Here is a 20,549-nt window from a genome sequence, read left to right on the forward strand (position 1 = left end):
ATTTCAGTTGATTTGTAATGAATCCATAATGTATGACATTTTTGCATTACAGAAAATAAAGGACTTTATCACAATATTCTAATTTTCTGACAGTCCTGTATACGTAGACGCCACATCGAGTGTTCTTGCTGCTGCTGCAATACGTCAACGTCGCCGCCATATTGGATGAGGCAAGACACTGTAAACTAATACAAGTAAATGGACTTATTTTCATAAAGCGCCTTTCTACAAAGAAATTCACGTTTTACGTCTCATTTATTCATTCACACACGCACTAATATACTTGGGAAACAGTTAGGCACCAAATATAATATATTTAATTTTCTCAGATGGCAAAAATAAGAACTTTATTGATCCCACATATGAGTAATTCATGTTATATCAGCTATAGAGAACAAGGTAGTGCCAAAAAACAATATATATCCCCCCTCACAAAAATAAGAAAAATAGAGAAACATATTTTCTCATCAACTGGTCAACTGGTTACTGGTCTAGGAAAATATTTTTTGGACAAATGAGTCAACATATTTTCCACCACAGCAACTAAACATGGAGATCTTTAGCTGCAAAAATTAAACATACTGGCTCTTTTGTGAAACTACTGAGAGCATGTAAACATTTAGGTTAAGTGGGGCGTAAACAGCTACAAAGAATCAGGAGTGTTTGTGCTGAGCTAGGCTGTAATAATATGCATAATTTATCACTTCATCAAAAATGTCTAGACAACAATAAAAAAGGGGTTTTCAATATGAATTGAATTGAATTGTCTGGTTGTTCAAAGAAAGTTAATCCTTGTGTTCAAGAGGTGTTTGCATAAATCCGTCCTGAATAAAAGCACCGCAGCCTGTTCAGAGAAGTCACTTTTCGTGGAACAACAAAAGATGTCAGTGACTCATTCATCAGCGTTTAACCGCGGTTGAATTGGTTTGATATTGGATATTATGAATTCAACACCCATAAAACTTGTGATACATAACACTGATTGTTTTCATTAAACCTCATTAAATCAGCCCATAATATGATTTTATAATAATTACTGTTTTGTGATATATAGTCTAGATGACCATGAACACATCACAAGTGGTTTGACCAAAATCAGTGGTATGTATCACAAGTTTTATGGGTGTTGAATTCATAATATCCAATATCCAATATCAAACCAATTCAACCGCGGTCAGCATTTAGATGTAAAATGTTCTCTGTAAGTCACATCGTCCTCTTTTTTTTCCAAGCACTGGGACAAATACTTTACCATCAACATCCAACCTATTTTGAACATGTAAATTAAGATATTATGTGTTAAAGGATGAAATTCTTTACTTTGTTTTTTTTTTTTGTTTTGTATTGTTTTCTTATCTTCTCCTATAATTGTTGTCTTTTACATGTACAAAATCAAATCAAATCAATCAATCAATCAATCAATCAATCAATTAAATTTGTTATTTTAGAATATGATTGATTCTCTTGTTTATTAATTATAGTTAATTATTGTTTACACATGTGTATACAGTGTATACAGCCTTTGTTTCTTTGATCAAATTGTTCAATTGGATGTGGACATAATAAATAAATAAATAATCTGTCTCGAACCGAATTATTTTTTCATGCTGAAAAAGGAAGTAAATTCATGGGCCTTCAAAATAAATGCCCTATACTTGTCGGTGGATAATTATTGGATAAATTACAATAATTAATTACTACAAATAATTATTTATTTGGCTTGGTGAAGTTTAAGAAGCGTGTTGGCCTGGTTTTATGTCGACCAACACATTCATTAACCAACTGATAAGGCTGCAAACGTGCATACGTCATTAAAATTAAATGCAGCGTTTTATTTTGGTAGAAGAAACCCGGAAATGCTATTAAAAAAACAGCCGTGTTGACAATGCTTGAAGTTTCACTGAGCGATAACCGTGAGTGGACTGGCAGGAGGCTCGGGCAGTCACGATGGTGAACCCGGGCTCCCACTGGAGGATGAGGGTGACACCAGTGAACAGGTTTCTCGAACAACCGCCCACGGGCTTCTCCGTGGAGAGCTTTGGCTCGGGGTACCGGGTCCAGTCCGACCCGGAGAAGAGCCTCGTCCTCATAGACGACTTCCAGTCCTGCATGGGGAAAGTAGTTTTCCAGAGCTCGATGGGGAGGTAAGAAAAGCCTGTTTACACGCACGTGCATGCGCAAATATGCTGATATAAACCCCCTTTTTCTTTCTTTCTTCTTTTTTTTAAATCTTAAATCACAGAAAAGTTAAAATGCACAATCTGTGTGAGTACAGCAGCGTGAGGAAGAGCCTGCTGTCCAAGGGGATCCACCTGCTGGTGTCCGCCTGCGGGGAGGAGGCTGCAGGGACCGGCCCCCAGGGGGACAGAGGTCTGTCTGCTGGGCTCGAACCGGGGTTTATCTGCAGCCCTGTTTACTTGCATAGTCAGGTTTCTGTCTGACCAAAGCACAGCTTTATTTTTAGTTTTCAGGCAGCAAACTCTAGTTTGTTTTTGAGTGTGGTGCAGCTGACTCATGCTGGTGATGCCTGACTGGTCTGGAGCAGAGCAGGGTGGGGTGTGGACTGGTTTACACTGGTTTACACTGATTTACACTGACAACCAGCATTTAGGTCAGATCCACATGCTGCTGCTGCTGCTGCTGTTGTTGTTGTTGTTGTTGTTGTTGTTGTTGTTGGGGTGTTTCCCTGTAAAGAAACGATTTTCCTTTATTTCTCCTTCAATGGGGAAATTCACTTTGTGCAGGAGCAGTACACTCAACACATAATAATAATAATAATAATAATAATAATAATAATAATAATAATAATTAAAGCTGCAAGCAGCGATGAACGGGCCCTCGCACCCTTGTGCACGTTCAGGCTGCAGTGGAAGCTTGTATGACTTGTATGTAGATTCTTCAGGCCTGGACATTTAGCAGATGACACCACCTACGACTCTGTATGTCAAACCATTCAAAAGTTATGGCAGAAAATAGGAACTATCACATAAGGACCAATCAGATGAAGGGGGGGTGCGCTTTTTGGCGTCTACCGTCGCCACGGTAACGCTTTTGACTGAGATTAATGTGCGTCGTTGCAGGATCGAGACGCACATTTTGATGTATAACACACCTGGGTGCACGTTACGGTTCGGGCGAAGAAGCAGCCGAAGAAATGGCATAAATTGCGGCAAAATTACACGATTAATTCAAAATGGCCGACTTCCTGTTCGGTTTCGGCCATGGCGCCAAGAGACTTTTCTTTAAGTTGCGACATGATACAGGTGTGTACTGATCTTCGTGCATGTACGTCAAACCGTATCGTGGGGCTTGAGGCACAAAGTTTTCTAGGGGGCGCTGTTGAGCCATTAGGCCACGCGCATTTATGCAAACAATTAAATATCAAATTTTTCACCAAGCCTGGCTTGCGTGCAAAATTTGGTGACACGTTTAGTGGGGCAAAAAGGCCCTCATTTTGTCGGAAAAATAAAAAAAACAAGGATAAGGAAAAAAAAAATTCCTACAGATACAATAGGGCCTTCGCACTGTCAGTGCTCGGGCCCTAATAATAATACATTTGATTTGTAAAGCACTTTTCATGAAATAATCTCAGTGCTATAGAAACCAGCAAACAAAATAAACAATAAGGAATAAAATCAAGACACATAAAAAACCAGAAGTAAAAGCATAAAAGCACAGAGACAATAAAGACATCTATAAAAGACCAGGGAAAGCCTTCCTGAACAGAAAAGTTTTCAGCCCCTTTTTAAAAGTGTCCACAGACTGGAGTTGACGTAGCTGTTTAGGGAGGCAGTTCCAGATGTGGAGGTTCAAGGAGGGAGTTCCAGATGTGGGTGTTTAGGGAGGGAGTTCCAGATGTGGAGGTTTAGGGAGGGAGTTCCAGATGTGGAGGTTCAGGGAGGGAGTTCCAGATGTGGAGGTTCAGGGAGGGAGTTGCAGATGTGGAGGTTCAGGGAGGGAGTTCCAGATGTGGGTGTTTAGGGAGGCAGTTCCAGATGTGGGTGTTCAGGGAGGCAGTTCCAGATGTGGAGGTTCAAGGAGGGAGTTCCAGATGTGGGTGTTTAGGGAGGGAGTTCCAGATGTGGAGGTTCAGGGAGGGAGTTCCAGATGTGGAGGTTCAGGGAGGGAGTTGCAGATGTGGAGGTTCAGGGAGGGAGTTGCAGATGTGGAGGTTCAGGGAGGGAGTTCCAGATGTGGGTGTTTAGGGAGGCAGTTCCAGATGTGGGTGTTCAGGGAGGCAGTTCCAGATGTGGAGGTTCAAGGAGGGAGTTCCAGATGTGGAGGTTCAGGGAGGGAGTTCCAGATGTGGAGGTTCAGGGAGGGAGTTCCAGATGTGGAGGTTCAGGGAGGCAGTTCCAGATGTGGGTGTTTAGGGAGGGAGTTCCAGATGTGGAGGTTCAGGGAGGGAGTTGCAGATGTGGGTGTTCAGGGAGGGAGTTCCAGATGTGGAGGAGGTTCAGGGAGGCAGTTCCAGATGTGGAGGTTCAGGGAGGCAGTTCCAGATGTGGAGGAGGTTCAGGGAGGGAGTTCCAGATGTGGAGGTTCAGGGAGGGAGTTCCAGATGTGGAGGTTCAGGGAGGGAGTTGCAGATGTGGAGGTTCAGGGAGGGAGTTCCAGGTATGGGGGCAGCGGATGAGCAGGCTGTTACAGTAGTCCAGTACCGATGAGCAGACTGTTACAGTAGTCCAGTACAGATGAGCAGGCTGTTACAGTAGTCTATACCGATGAGCAGGCTGTTACAGTAGTCTATACCGATGAGCAGGCTGTTACAGTAGTCTATACCGATGAGCAGGCTGTTACAGTAGTCCAGTACAGATGAGCAGGCTGTTACAGTAGTCTATACCGATGAGCAGGCTGTTACAGTAGTCCAGTACAGATGAGCAGGCTGTTACAGTAGTCCAGTACAGATGAGCAGGCTGTTACAGTAGTCTGTACCGATGAGCAGGCTGTTACAGTAGTCTGTACAGATGAGCAGGCTGTTACAGTAGTCTGTACCGATGAGCAGGCTGTTACAGTAGTCTATACCGATGAGCAGGCTGTTAAAGTAGTCTGTACCGATGAGCAGGCTGTTACAGTAGTCCAGTACAGATGAGCAGGCTGTTACAGTAGTCTATACCGATGAGCAGGCTGTTACAGTAGTCTATACCGATGAGCAGGCTGTTACAGTAGTCCGATACCGATGAGCAGGCTGTTACAGTAGTCTGTACCGATGAGCAGGCTGTTACAGTAGTCTGTACCGATGAGCAGGCTGTTACAGTAGTCCAGTACAGATGAGCAGGCTGTTACAGTAGTCCGATACCGATGAGCAGGCTGTTACAGTAGTCGATACAGATGAGCAGGCTGTTACAGTAGTCCAGTACCGATGAGCAGGCTGTTACAGTAGTCGATACAGATGAGCAGGCTGTTACAGTAGTCCGATACCGATGAGCAGGCTGTTACAGTAGTCTGTACCGATGAGCAGGCTGTTACAGTAGTCTATACCGATGAGCAGGCTGTTACAGTAGTCTATACCGATGAGCAGGCTGTTACAGTAGTCGATACAGATGAGCAGGCTGTTACAGTAGTCCAGTACCGATGAGCAGGCTGTTACAGTAGTCCAGTACCGATGAGCAGGCTGTTACAGTAGTCGATACAGATGAGCAGGCTGTTACAGTAGTCCAGTACCGATGAGCAGGCTGTTACAGTAGTCCAGTACCGATGAGCAGGCTGTTACAGTAGTCCAGTACCGATGAGCAGGCTGTTACAGTAGTCTATACCGATGAGCAGGCTGTTACAGTAGTCTATACCGATGAGCAGGCTGTTACAGTAGTCTATACCGATGAGCAGGCTGTTACAGTAGTCCAGTACCGATGAGCAGGCTGTTACAGTAGTCTATACCGATGAGCAGGCTGTTACAGTAGTCTATACCGATGAGCAGGCTGTTACAGTAGTCCAGTACCAATGAGCAGGCTGTTACAGTAGTCTATACCGATGAGCAGGCTGTTACAGTAGTCCAGTACCGATGAGCAGGCTGTTACAGTAGTCGATACCGATGAGCAGGCTGTTACAGTAGTCCAGTACCGATGAGCAGGCTGTTACAGTAGTATACCGATGAGCAGGCTGTTACAGTAGTCGAGCCTGGAGGAGATTAGGGGCGTGGACGAGTTTTTCTGCATCGGAGAAAGTGAGGAAAAAGCAAGTTTTGTACTGTTGTGCAACTCAGGTAGCTAAGCTGGTCAGTTATCGAAGGCTAATGATAATTCTATTAAAGAATTATTAATAATTAATAAAGTTGACTATTTATCAAATTTGAATTACCAAAATGATAATAATTCTCGTAGGGGCACCACCCCGGGGCCTTAATCCAGGGAAAAATTATAACTAAACAGCAGAAAATCAGTCTCATATGATTAGGATTATCCTGCATAACAGTAAATCTTACTATCACTTACAGAATAACAATTGAAGGAGTGCAATTCGAGCTCTGGCTCTGCTCAAACAATCAGTTTGTGACCAAATCTTGCATGAAATAACAACAACCACTCATTAAAAATCAATCAGAATTTATTTACATACGGGTATCAAAGAAGATGTAAATAGATACCCAATAAATCCCGATGGCACACTACGTATTATAAAACCATTAATTAACTAGAAAAACAACAATCAATAAAAATGAACTGAAAGTTAAATGCATGGAATGAAAAAAAAAGAATCAAATGTAATAATAAACATGGTAAAGAACATCTACGGTGTAAAACATTGTGGCTGCATAGAGATGGCTGCGGTTTTTAAAGATGGCGGAACTCTGTGGTATTTAAAGATGGCGGGACTGTAACCACGCCACGTGCAATTAGACCAGATGGTGATCCCGGTGTTTAAACCGTGATCAACTGGCGAAATGGCGCTTTAAAACGTGAATGACTAGCAGAAAGTGGCGACGACAACATAATCGAACACAATAATGATAGCAATGATAGTGATGTATGCAGTAATCTCAGCTCTGAACACAGATTTAGCTCTGTAACACTCCCAGTTAAACTAATACACCCAGGTCTCAAAACCTCACGCCTCCTCGGGTCTCCGGGTGCTGATCAGGGGTTCCTGCCGGGTCTTTTGGTCGGAGTCCCCAATCAAAGAGGTCTCCCGCCTTTACCGCTCCTCCTCCTGACTCTGGAATCAAAAGAGGACGGTGGTGCAGCGTGAAGCAGCCGGCGCTCCCCCCCCGGTCCGGAGGCTCTCACGTCGTCTCGGGTGCGCGCGGGGCCGGTCCACTTCTGGGACGTGCGGGTTACCGTTGGGCTGATGAGCGCGTGGCCCCGGGACGGGGCTGCGGGATGTGTCTTGGTTCTGCGCGGGGCAAGCTGGCCACAGGTCCTTTCAGGTGAAGCTCAAGAGCAGAGAGAGAGGTTAGAAAAGAGGACCCGGTCTCACCCTGGACAAGGGCCCGAGCTGCAGTGACGTCATCAGTGCCTCATTGCGATTGGATGCGCGCCGCTTGTAGGCGCCGCCCCCCCCCCCCCCCACGCAAGGCATGCTGGGGGTTGTAGTTCATGGCAAGGTGGGCATTTTAGGAGGCACATTACAGCCGATTTTCGGCTGAGCAGTCTCAAAGTTGAATATACACATTCACAAAATGTTCATACATTTTATAAGTTCAGAGTTCACATGGGCATATGGGCAACGCCCAACAGTACAGATGTTTGATGTGACACATACAGGGAAAGGGTAAAAAAAGTAAATAAATATATATATTTACAAAATATAAACAGTATATACATTGGAATGAAAAATAAAAATAGTGCAGTACGGGAAAGCAAGAAAAAAACACTGCAAAAAAAGGCAGGTAGGATGTGTATGAGGTAGACAGATATTGCACAGATATTGCACAGATATTGCACACGTTGTTAAACTCTTTCCTCTTTCTTTCTCTTCCTCCAAAAATGTCTCCGTCCCTGTTTCAGAGCTGAAGCAGTTCGTGGTGTCCATCAACGGCAGCGACCCTTTCTTCAAGTGGCAGATGGAGAAGGGCCTGGACTGGACCATCTCCTCGGTGGCTGGAGAGAGCTACAGGGTGGACGTAAGCACGACTCTGTGGGCCTTCACTTCTCTCCGTCTCTGTTTTTGTTTTAAAATAGCACCCTTTACTGGCTACTTGAGGGTTGCTGTAGGTTTTTGTTATAGTTGATTTATTTAAAGCGAAATGAATCCGTTCCAGATTGACTTATCTGAAGCTCTGGACAGCTGGGCTGCTGAGAACATCAGTGACAACAAGGTCCAGTCCAAACCTGTGTGGACGGACACCACCTTCACCCTCAAGTATCACTCTGACGCCCTCTTTGACCTCCCACACTGGTTTGGCTTCAGTAAAAGGACATTTAAGGTAAATTATTTACACTTCTTACTTTTTCATTGTGTGTGCGTGTATATGTGTGTGTGTGTATGTATGTGTGTGTGTGTGTATATATATATATATATATATATATATATATATATATATATATACACACAGGACTGTCTCAGAAAATTAGAATATTGTGATAAAGTCTTTTATTTTCTGTAATGCAAAAATGTCATACATTCTGGATTCATTACAAATCAACTGAAATATTGCAAGCCTTTTATTATTTTAATATTGCTGATCATGGCTTACAGCTTAAGAAAACTCAAATATCCTATCTCAAAAATAGAATAGAATAGAATATTCTGGGAATCTTAATCTGAAACTGTAAGCCATATATATATATATTGAATCTTGAAGTCGGCAGATTTAAAAACATTCCCGAAGATGAAAGTGGAAAGTGAATCACATTTTCTGTTATATTGCCCTCTGTATGATGAACTGAGAACTCCATTATTTACTGGTGCTCTGACGATGATAGAATGGACTGGTTGTTTAGCTTCAATGTTTTTAAGTTGGCTCATTTTGTTTCTGAAGCCTGGATAAAGCGTCAGGATTATTTATATGTTTAATTGGTACAGGGTCTATTGTGTGGCTTTCATTTGCTTTATGTTCCTTTCTCTTTTTTTATGGTGTCTTGTAAGCCCACTCGGGCTGGGCACGTCATGTGCATGACACGTAAATAAAAAGTTCAATCAATCAAATATATATTTACATATACACTTTATTAGGAACACCTGTCCAACTGCACATTAACACACATGTCTAATCAGCCAATCACATGGCAGCAACTCAATGCTCAGTGCATGTAGTCTTGCAGAATCTGCTGCAGTTCAAATGCAGCATCCGGATTTTGAACGTGGAATGGTTGTTGGTGCCAGACGGGCTGCTCTGAGTATTTCAGAAACTGCTGATCTACTGGGATTTTCACCCACAACCATCTCTAGGGTTTACAGAGAATGGTCTGAAAAAGAGAAAATATCCAGTGAGCGGCAGTTCTGTGGGTGTAAATGCCTTGTTGATGCTGGAGGTCAGAGGAGAACGGCTAGACTGGTTGGAGCTGATAGAAAGAAAACAGTAACTCCAGTAACCACTTGTGTATGTGTATGTGTGTGTGTATATATATATATACACATTAGGCGTGTTAAATAAGCGCGTTAAAAAAAGGTTGCGTAGGTCTTTGGACAGCTCTTTGCTTTTACCCATCATGCAATGCTTCTTGTCCAACACCTTGCTGGTGAGAAACCTTTTTAAAAGGCATCAATCAGGACTAAACCAGCTGATAATACTTTGCACTAATAGGGGACAGGTTAACTTTCTAAATAGTGACAAACTCCAGCTGTTTTCTTGGCTTTCCAGACCTTTTTACCCCTCCTTTTCTTCATACTTATTCCCTGTGCCATTTCACTTTATTACACATAAATTAATTTATGGACATAAATGTTTGGATTTCTTTGTATGTGTGCATTACTTGGGTTGATGCCGACATCTGGTGAAAATTTCATGTCAATAGCTCGATTAGAAATGTTTTTTGAGAGAAATGTTGACGTGTTCCATACTTATTTTCCCCGCTGTGTGTGTGTATATATGTAAATGTGTGTGTATACAGTGGAACAAAAAAGTAATATATATTATAAGAAAGATGAGAGGTCTGTAATCTTCCTCAGGTACACTTCTATGAGAGACAATGAGGGAAAAAAAATCCAGAAAATCACATTGTAGGATTTAAAAAATAATAATTTGTAAATGATAGTGGAAAATAAGTATTTGGTCAATAACAAAAGTTCATCTTAATACTTTGTCAAATACCCTTTGTTGGCAATGAAGAGGTCAAACATTTCCTGTAAGTCTTCACCAGGTTTTCACACACGGTTGCTGGTATTTGGTCCGTTCCTCCATGCAGGGCAGGGCTGTTTCAGGGATGTTTCAGGCATGTTTCAGGGATGTATGCTCATTGGTCCGGACACACACACACACACACACACACACACACACACACACACACAGACACACACACGCGTGCCGTAGAACACACACACAAGCACACAAGTGTGCGTATTTAAAAATAGAGCGGGAGCAAAACTTTGTTTGATTGTACTTTATTTCAGTTTTTACATTAATCAAACCCATTGAAGTCTCATCCTCTGTTTCTGCATTAAAGAGCTCCGCTAAATCAGCTGTGCCTGTCCGAATTTCCTCGCACGTACGGTGCGCTTCGCCGCGTACGTTACGGTGTAGGCTCTGCGTCGATTTAACGCAGAACCATAAATCAGGCTTCACTTTTCCAGCCGGCGTGAAGCCGGCTGGAAAAGTCTCTTTAGGCAGTCTTTCTTATAAAAATCACCATAGTTTCAGTCCATCAGCGTGGCAACCAAGCACAGCAGTGAACGATGACTTCTACTCTGGTGCAGTTATCGTGTTCAAGTTATTGATACAAAATAAACGGGACTTATGCATTTACAGTCAGAGCGATGCAGTGCGGTTTTTAATTATATTTTACTCTGGGGTGTCTGGGGTGATTTTATTCACCAGAAAGGCTGTTTTAGACAGATTATTAATAGGAAAGCAGTGAGAATGCACTTTTTTCCTTAAAATGCTGTCCTACACGACTGATTTGGTGCCCGTCCTAATAAGCCTCGTGCCCGCTCTGAATATTTGCTCTGGCACCGACCCTGCGTATGTATATAATGTGTATGTATGTGTGGTATTTGTTTGTAGAGACCTGACTTATATGATTTTTTTCCTTGTGTCTCCTACAACCAAAGGTCAGACTGACATGACCCAGCTGTTGAGGAAGAGGAGGGGAACGTTTCTGTGCAGTTTTCAACAAGATTGGTAAAATGAGCACGATGAACGGTCTGCTGTCGGCCCGTCGGGCGTGGAACCGGCACCCTTGCAGACTGCTGCAACTTCGCTGTTTTAGTTGCTGGGCCCAGATTTCTCTTCTATTCAGTGTTAGAAAACCACTCTCATGGCCTGAAGAGGAAATTCTGGATAGCATGAAGATGATTCAGACAATCTGTGTGTATAAAAAGACATTTTATTTGCATGGTTCAGTGTCAAATTATTTCCAGCTTTTGTACTCTATTGGGGTTGAACTGGTACTAGAAAATGCAATGTTTACAGATGTCCGTGCTAAACAATCAACATTTTGGTGTGGGGATATCGTAATTCCTGTAATTTAAAAAGAAACCAATAAATGTTTTTTTACACACAAGAGAGCAAATCTTTTTTAAATTCAACAGCTTGATGAGCTGAAGGATAAATGTGTGCAGCTCTACGGGATGAGCAGGAGGGCAGATGCAGCGTTGGTGATGGTCTCTACGTATTCCTTGTAGCCCCCGCCCAGGTAGCGGCGCAGCAGGTGGTTGAACACGCCCACCACGCTCATCAGGAGCAGGAAACCTATGATGCGCTTTCCAAACAGGTAGCCGGGAGTGCTGCAAAGAAATGTAAAACCAGTCAACATGGCGTAGTACACCGAGTTTACAGGACTGTCTCAGAAAATTAGAATATTGTGATAAAGTTCTTTATTTTCTGTGATGCAATTTAAAAAAAACAAAAATGTCATACATTCTGGATTCATTACAAATCAACTGAAATATTGCAAGCCTTTTATTATTTTAATATTGCCTATTATGGTTTACAGTTTAAGATTAAGATTCCCAGAATATTCTAATTTTTTGAGATAGGATATTTGAGTTTTCTTAAGCTGTAAGACATGATCAGCAATATTAAAATAATAAAAGGCTTGCAATATTTCAGTTGATTTGTAATGAATCCAGAATGTATAACATTTTTGTTTTTGTTATTGCATTACAGAAAATCACAATATTCAAATTTTCTGAGACAGTCCTGTATGTGGCCATGTGAAAAAGTTTAGTTTAGTTTAGTTTATTTCGGTCATGACATCACAAAAAAAGAATAAAAATAAGACAAACATCAAAATAGCTTTTGCAAAATTAAAAATAAAATAAAAATGACAACAAGGAAACAAATACACTGTTCAAAGAAAACATTACAAAAAAAGTTTCCAATATACAAATAACATCTAGAACAAAAAAGGTGTAGGCTGAAGCAAAGCTTATTCATTTCACTACCCTCAAAAAGATTATTTAAAGTAATTAAATAAAAGCAAGAAGTAAGAGATAAGACTGCCAGTAAAACAAATTGCCTCCTGGGGATAACAAAGATTCCTCAAGAAATAAAGAAAAAAAAGTTGCAGTCTACATGTTTCCTTCATCCTTGAATAATCAAGTCAAATCAATTAAATGAATACCCAAATCAACATAGCAAGCATCACTGCTCATTAACTTGATATAGAGAAATCATCCTTCTTTCCAATGTTTTTTTTAAAAATAAGGTTAAGGTTCTACATGATTTCAAAGTCAGCACCCCCTCCTCATCCTGGGGTTATAAACACATGACAATCCCATTATAGTCTGTCTTGGTATTAGACTAAATTAATGTCAAGCAAAAAAAAAAAGCAAGATTAGCAAAAATGAAGGGGGATAAAATCCTGTGGGCAATACTAAGAACCTCCATGATTCAAAAGTTTGATCATCTTTACTGTGAAAGACATTTGGCTCATTTTTTTTACATTGTAACTTGAGTTCATTTAGGTTTTTTGCTTATGTGCAGTTCTCTTAAAGTCATTATGTTAAGGTTTTTATGTTTTTACACTGACATGGAATTAAAACAGCGGGTACTAACTGTTGCGCAACTCTGCAGTATAATGAATGAGTTTACCTTTGACAGGTCTGTCCCAAGTATCCAATAAAATACTTCTGCCTGACGAGGAGGTAGACGATCCCGGCGAAGGCTGCAGGAGCTTCAAGCAATCCACAGAAAAATACAATTAAAAAATGCAGTTCCACAATGCACTGCATAGTCCAAGTAAAATAACTACATGGACTATTATTTTCAGAGAAAATGGAAGCATAGTTCACTGAATTACGGGCACAGGTAATACATGAACACCTACAAACTGTTATCATCTTTGAATCATATTGTAAACTTGTTATTGTCACTTTAAAAACACAATCATAAATATCTCACACATGTTCCTTTGCACGTATGAAAATGCACTGAGGCAACAAAAATGGGTTGAAGCTAAACTAAATACAGGGGATAAATTACAATAAAGAAATAGTCAAAACATAACGTGTGGAGAAACTAGGTTTAAATGGGTTTTTAATAATAGACTAGTCAGAGTATTTTAAGTCATATATGTGTTTGAGTGAAGACATTTTAATTTGAGATGAATCAAATGAGTCTAAATGCAGATTTTTCAACTTTGGTGAGAGAATCCTGTCTGATTAAAAATACATTTGATCATTTTTATGGAGTGATTTAGGATGTGTGTTTGGTGCATTAAAAAGAGAGTGGGACATGCAGGGTGTGTAATCCCTGCTTGCACGTATCCACCTATATGTGTACATACATATATATATATATATATATATATATATATATATATATATATATATATATATGTATACATTTTTTTTTTTTTTTCCTTTTTTTTTATTGTCCTCCCTCTCCTCCCTGCCTCCTCTTCTATTGTTAATTTCTTGGCTTATATCAGTGTTCATCAGTGAGTGAGTGCATTACAGTAATAAGAATTATATCATATTAACAGGGCATATGGACTGTTGAATCAACAGAATCAACAAATTGTTGCCTGAAGCCAAACGTATGTGGTTTTGGCATAAAATGTAGAAATTCAGCGTATTCATTTTTTTTAAAAAAAAGGAAGAAAATATTTATTTGGTTGGAGATAGGAATTTGTTGAATCTCTAAAACAAGCATGGGAATTCTTTACAAACAAGATACAAAAAAAAAGGCCCTCAAAACTCCTGGAGCTGGTTTCCCTCAGTTTCAGTTTACTGTGCGTGGGTGTGAACTGCACGACAACTGCACGGTTTAATGATTACCTTGAGTGAGACAAACCCCGGCGCACCACATCGCTGCCAGGAACGTGGGATACGCGTCCATGCAGTTACGGCTGGAGGTCAACAAGAGGTGGAATTAGCATTTCTCAAGGAAGTCACCTGCAATGAGACTGAAGCAACCTCTCGCTTGCAGACGGCACGCAGGCCCAGGCCTTGTATAAGTGGCAACAATTGTTTGGAAACTCCAGAGCAGAAGTGGCAAACATGAGGAAATGATTTGGATATAAAAGTGCATGAGTTGTTTTTTTCCTTTTTAAAGCAAGTCAGGAAAAAGTGAGCAGGCTCTCTGTTTCAGCAGGCTGGCTGTTGCAATGAACTGCAATAATCAAGACAATATGTTGAACCCGTCCCTCAAACCTTTCCCAGTCCTACACGTCAGAGCAAATATTGAGAATAAAATAAGCTGGCTGGAGAGATAGAGAAAGCAACAAAAAACAAACAAATTCGTGGAACTTGTGGAAACTGAAATATATATATATATATATATATATATATATATATATATATATATATATATATATATATATATATATATATATATATATATATATATATATATATATATATATATATATATATATATATATATATATATTGGACAACAAAATTGCCTCTTCAGACTTCTAAAACCTAAAAAAGGAACAATCTATTGACAAACCAGTCTGTGGTAAACTGGTCTATTCCCACACTGACTGACGCCATAGTTTCTTTTTCTTTTTTTCTTCATATTTAACGAGCTATGGCGCATCAAAGCCCCCCAAATGTGGCTGTTAGGTTTCCCCAGTCCTTCACTTTATAGACTTGCAAAAAAAAAGACACGATTGATACTCGGCTATGGCAATACTTGATCAAAATATGTTTTTACGTTTGTCTCAAATGACTCACTCTTCTCTTATACGAATAAAAATCGACTTTTTAGAATTTGAAACAAATGTCTTCATTTTTTTTTCTATATTTATACAGAAATGTCTCAGAAAATTAGAATATTGTGATAAAGTTCTTTATTTTCTGTAATGCAATTAAAAAAACAAAAATGTCATACATTCTGGATTCATTACAAATCAACTGAAATATTGCAAGCCTTTTATTATTTTAATATTGCTGATCATGGCTTACAGTTTAAGATTAAGATTCCCAGAATATTCTAATTTTTTTAGATAGGATATTTGAGTTTTCTTAAGATGTAAGCCATGATCAGGTGTATTAAAATAATAAAAGGCATGCAATATTTCAGTTGATTTGTAATGAATCCAGAACATTTTTGCATTAAAAATAAAGGGCTTCATCACAATATTCTAATTTTCTGAGACAGTCCTGTATATTTATTGACTCTTTGATCTTTCAGTGACTTAAATACTTTATGTTATTGACTGCAAAACAATGGAATACAGTACACAGTGTCATCAATAATTAACCAAGAGTTGTAGGCATTGCATTGCCTCGCGTTAATAAAGCACAATACACAGTGCAAAACTCCCCGTACACACGATCTCTGGATGGGACAAAGGTTTACATTATCTGGACCTGAAAATGTCTGGGCACTGACACGCTTCATCGTTCACCCCATTTTATCACCATAAAAACATCTTTGTGTTTTCCTTTAGTGTGAAAACTTCAAACACCAGTGTGTGCAATACTAATTCATTTCATTCCTTATCTTTCATAAGCCACTCCTTGCTCTTATCTATTGTTCTGCTCTTTATGTATATGCAATGTCCCCATTGTGGGACAAATAAAGGTTTCTTATCTTATCTTATCTTAATATAGCTCATAGAGTGATGATGACACTTAAATTAGTTCTGTAATAGGAACAAATGGATATAAAAGAGATAATACTTTTCACACCCTACCCTAATTACGCCAACGTTTGTGGCTCTAAACAGTCAGATGTTTGCAACACGTTTTAGAGAGCAAAGTTGGGTGGTTTTTTTTAAACCATCACTGAAGGACAGGATGTGGCTCAAGTTTTAAACACAAAAAAAACAGGAACAGCGTTTGTGCTTGTGGCCTAACGGGACTCTACAAGACTTAAGACAAACATGAAAACTTACTGACATTAGTCAAGGGGGAGAAGAGCACGCAATATGAATAGGAAATGGTGTTTTTATCAGTGGAGCTGCAGTTCATAATTGTCTCTATTGAGGGTTATTTATTCCTTCTTTCTTACAAACTTTAAATATTGGGCCTTTATTTTATCAAGTAATTATAGAAAACAACAGTTTGAAACCCACTGTGCATATATGTAGTAGCTCCCCTCTTTTAACAAAATAGTGATTCATCTAACTGTGATATTCAAATAACCAATGTGTTTTCTAAGCAAATGAGCTCTGTGTTCAGGCAAATGGGCTTGTCAGTGCCAGAGGTGGTAGTAACAAGTTACATTTACTCTGTTACATTTACTTTAGTAAGTTTTGGGAAATGTTGTACTTTTAGGAGTAGTTTTGAATCACTATACTTTTTACTTTTACTTGAGTAGATTTGTGAAGAAGAAACTGTTCCTCTTACTCCGCTACATTAGGCTACGTTGAGCTGTTACTTTTCTTTTATTCCTTTTATCCGCGTACACGTCAATCTCATGACATCACTGGGTGATTCTTTGGGAAAAATGTTTGTTTTTGCATGTTTTGTCACATTTACACAGACTCAAACACACACAGAGTTTCTATGAGTTCATGTTTGTTCTAGTTCTGCCTGGTTAAAAAAGAAAAGTACAAAGGCTTGACATTTTGTGCTACTTGTGCTTAATTTATTTTTTTATTCTGTTATTATTTTCTTTATTTTATTATTTATTAAAGTACTTGAATTTACTTTAAGATTATTTTAATTTAAGCTATTTTTTATTTTTTATTAATTTTAATTTATTTTATTGATTTAATTTGCCTGAAGATGATTATTTTGTACTTTTGTCTGTTTGAATGGTTGTGTTAAAAAAATAAATCAGACGTTACTCAACAGTTACTCAGTACTTGAGTAGTTTTTTCACCAAGTACTTTTATATTTTTACTCAAGTAATTATTTGGATGACAACTTTTTACTTCTACTTGAGTCCTATTATTCTGAAGTAACAGTACTTTTACTTGAGTACAATTTTTGGCTACTCTACCAGCTCTGGTCAGTGCACAGTTCAATATACTAACAAACAAAGAACTTGCACCAAGAAACAAATATAGCACCAGTTTAAATGCTTCACGAGGCTATCACACACATGGGCCTTAGAAACTTACTTGGCACAAGATAATCGCTCGAAAGCAGATGTGTGGCCATCAGGTTTCTTGCATTCCCTCTCTACCTTCTGAGCAAAAAAAGCTGAAAGCAAAAAGTTTGAAGAAATGAATAATGAATAATCATGTAGCTACTTATCACAAGTGAAGAACACGGCTTGTAGCTTTTCCTCACCGTTCTGGAGGACGCTGATGAGCGTCACGATGACCAGGAGGTAGATGTTTTCCACCACGACGCTGGAGTCCATGGCTGGGTGCAGCCTGCAGGAGTAGCTGATGCTGAGGCCGAGGCTGAGTCTGAGGGAGACAGACTTCTCTTTCACATGTAGATCAAACACCTGATCTCTCTCTCCATGACATCAACAACTCCCATCCCACTTCCATCCACAAAACACATATACTCACATATACTTCCTCTTTATGTAAATGATGCTCTGGCTTAATACAGACGGATGCAAACATGTTTTCTGACACTTCCTGTGTTTGTGCAAGTATGTGTGCGGATATAGCTTATGAAATTTTACTAAACGCAAAGCTGGATTCTGCTGTTTCTGGAGATTACTCTGAAACGTAGCACGTAAAAGGATGCCCACATATCTGTGGGTTTACTTCATGAGAGTTACTGTTTTCAGTTAGGTATGACAATTCTCTCTGAGAATTGAGTTTCTATTGCCATGGCATATGAAAATGTTTGATAACTTGAAGGATTTTTTTTAAATATGTGAAATGTGATCAATTTTATTACCGGTAACGGATAGCCCCTTGAGATAAATCATCTCATTTTCGAGGGGGTCCAACATAAAACATACAACATACATAATACATAATACATAAGGCTCTCACACACAAACCCGCCCACACACCAGTCCCCACCTACCACACCTGAAGAACACAAGTAAATACTGCATATAACCAGAGGTGTCTTCAGTATTCACATTCATTACTCAGGTAGAAGTATAGATACTAGAGTTTAAAAATACTCCTGTAGAAGTTGAAGTATCAACTCAAGTTTTTTACTCAAGTAAAAGTATAAAAGTACTGGTTTCAAAACTACTTAAAGTATAAAAGTAAAAGTAATGTAAGGGGGAAAAGTCATTAAGGACAAAAGCCATTGAAAATGAATGTATCTTAGTATAATGCAAATATATTAAAGAAGCATATATGTGTACTATTGAGCATTAACATGTGTTTCAGAGAGCAGGAGATATGATGAGTAGTTGCCTATAAGTATTGTAATGGTGCAAAAAGTCAAACTTCAGAGGCATGTTATCATTTATCCTAACCTTTATTGGAATGTACATCCAAGTTTAGTTGCAGGAATCTGAGGCAACGGATGTGAGAACAAAACTGGACAAGAACATCTGAAACAACCACAACCAAATTCACTCTATCCGGATGGAGCAACTCAACTGGATAGTTTTTGGACGGCGTAGGGTACGCGGCGACGCGCACAGTACGGTGCGCGTCGCCGCGTAACCTACGCCGTAGGCTCTGCGTCGGTGTAACGCGGAACCATAAATCAGCCTTTATTCTGACTGTATCCTAGTCAAACAGCACCTGCATGTGTTTCTGGACGGTAATACAGCCTGCTGTCTCGCGCTGCCCGACCTTTCTTTCTGTTGTCTTGTTTTAAATTCTTTATCTGTTTTTCAAATCACTAAGACAAACCACAGAAAATAACCTGACTATTAATACATGAGAAATAAAATGTAAAAAAAAAAAAGGCCATGAAGAAATAATAAGGAAATTAAATAAGTGGCTGCGTATGATTATTACATGATGTACCGGTAAATTAACTTTGTATCTTTATATAATTTAGCTGTCAGAACTTGTTCGACCCATGAACGAACGTATGAAAATCTAACAGGAACGACCTCCAGCACACAGGTCCCATATGGTCTAGCGGTTAGGATTCCTGGTTTTCACCCAGGCGGCCCGGGTTCGACTCCCGGTATGGGAACTCATCTTTTGTTTATTCTCTCTTTCTTTTTCTCTCACTTCCTTCCCTATTTTTTATCCATTGTTTTTAAATTGTAGTTGTTCAATCCATGCAATCTGTACATGTCTTTAAAGTGAATCAGAAGACTGATGATTTACCTCATCGTTCTACAGGACTGTCTCAGAAAATTAGAATATTGTGACAAAGTCCTTTATTTTCTGTAATGCAAAAATGTCATACATTCTGGATTCATTACAAACAACTGAAATATTGCAAGCCTTTTATTATTTTAATATTGCTGATCATGGTTTACAGCTTAAGAAAACTCAAATATATCATATCTCAAAAAATTTGAATATTCTGGGAATCTTAAACTGTAAACCATAATCAGCAATATTAAAATAATAAAAGTCTTGCAATATTCCAGTTGATTTGTAATGAATCCAGAATGTATGACATTTTTGTTTTTTAATTGCATTACAGAAAATAAAGAACTTTATCACAATATTCTAATTTTCTGAGACAGTCCTGTAGATACTATTTTGTTAATAACTCTCAAGTTCATAGTTATTCAACCCGACAGGTTAAGAAACTTCATATTCCATTGTATAAAACATCCCATGGTAGGTTTTCTATTAAATACCGTGCAGTTATGTGGAACAATTATGTACATTTAATTAATTTATCTTTGTCACTATCCATGTACAAAAAGAATGCTCTGCTCTCTAAACCAGGGGTTTTCAATTCAGGTCCTCGGGCCTCCCTGCCCTGCATGTTTTAGATGTTTCCCTTCATCACCACACCTGATTCTAATTAATGGTCCTAATTAGCTTGTCATCAATGCCTGAACAATTCTGTTGATGACACAGCCACTTGTATCACGGTGTGCTGAAGCAGGGTAACATCTAAAACATGCAGGACAGGGAGGCCCGAGAACCGGAATTGAAAACCCCTGCTCTTAATCATTTCATTTAGAATAATAGGACCCCCTATTTATTTTTTTTCACTTTTTCCTTTACAGGAAATATTCAGTTTGTGCATTTAATATGTAATTG

The 20,549-nt window shown here is 39.2% G+C and overlaps 2 protein-coding genes and 1 non-coding gene across 3 annotated transcripts; 2 read left to right on the plus strand and 1 right to left on the minus strand.

Moving 5' to 3' along the window:
* Positions 1-1,906: 1,906 nt before the first annotated feature.
* On the plus strand, positions 1,907-11,597 carry LOC133460196 (mesenteric estrogen-dependent adipogenesis protein-like). Its single transcript, XM_061740769.1, has 5 exons — positions 1,907-2,144; positions 2,243-2,370; positions 7,944-8,059; positions 8,198-8,362; positions 11,146-11,597. Exons 1-5 carry the CDS (start codon positions 1,948-1,950, stop codon positions 11,158-11,160), a joined length of 621 nt encoding a protein of 206 aa, XP_061596753.1. The 5' UTR covers positions 1,907-1,947; the 3' UTR covers positions 11,161-11,597.
* On the minus strand, positions 10,467-17,927 carry alox5ap (arachidonate 5-lipoxygenase-activating protein). Its single transcript, XM_061740770.1, has 5 exons — positions 17,731-17,927; positions 17,559-17,640; positions 14,317-14,387; positions 13,130-13,211; positions 10,467-11,820 (listed from the first exon to the last, which is right to left on the minus strand). Exons 1-5 carry the CDS (start codon positions 17,801-17,803, stop codon positions 11,658-11,660), a joined length of 471 nt encoding a protein of 156 aa, XP_061596754.1. The 5' UTR covers positions 17,804-17,927; the 3' UTR covers positions 10,467-11,657.
* A 1,516-nt stretch (positions 17,928-19,443) lies between these two features.
* Positions 19,444-19,515, plus strand: trnae-uuc (transfer RNA glutamic acid (anticodon UUC)). Its single transcript has one exon. It is a non-coding gene; the product is annotated as a tRNA-Glu (tRNA).
* Positions 19,516-20,549: the final 1,034 nt, after the last annotated feature.

This window comes from Cololabis saira, chromosome 14 (genome assembly GCF_033807715.1).
Source record: "Cololabis saira isolate AMF1-May2022 chromosome 14, fColSai1.1, whole genome shotgun sequence".
Lineage (NCBI taxonomy): Eukaryota > Metazoa > Chordata > Actinopteri > Beloniformes > Belonidae > Cololabis > Cololabis saira.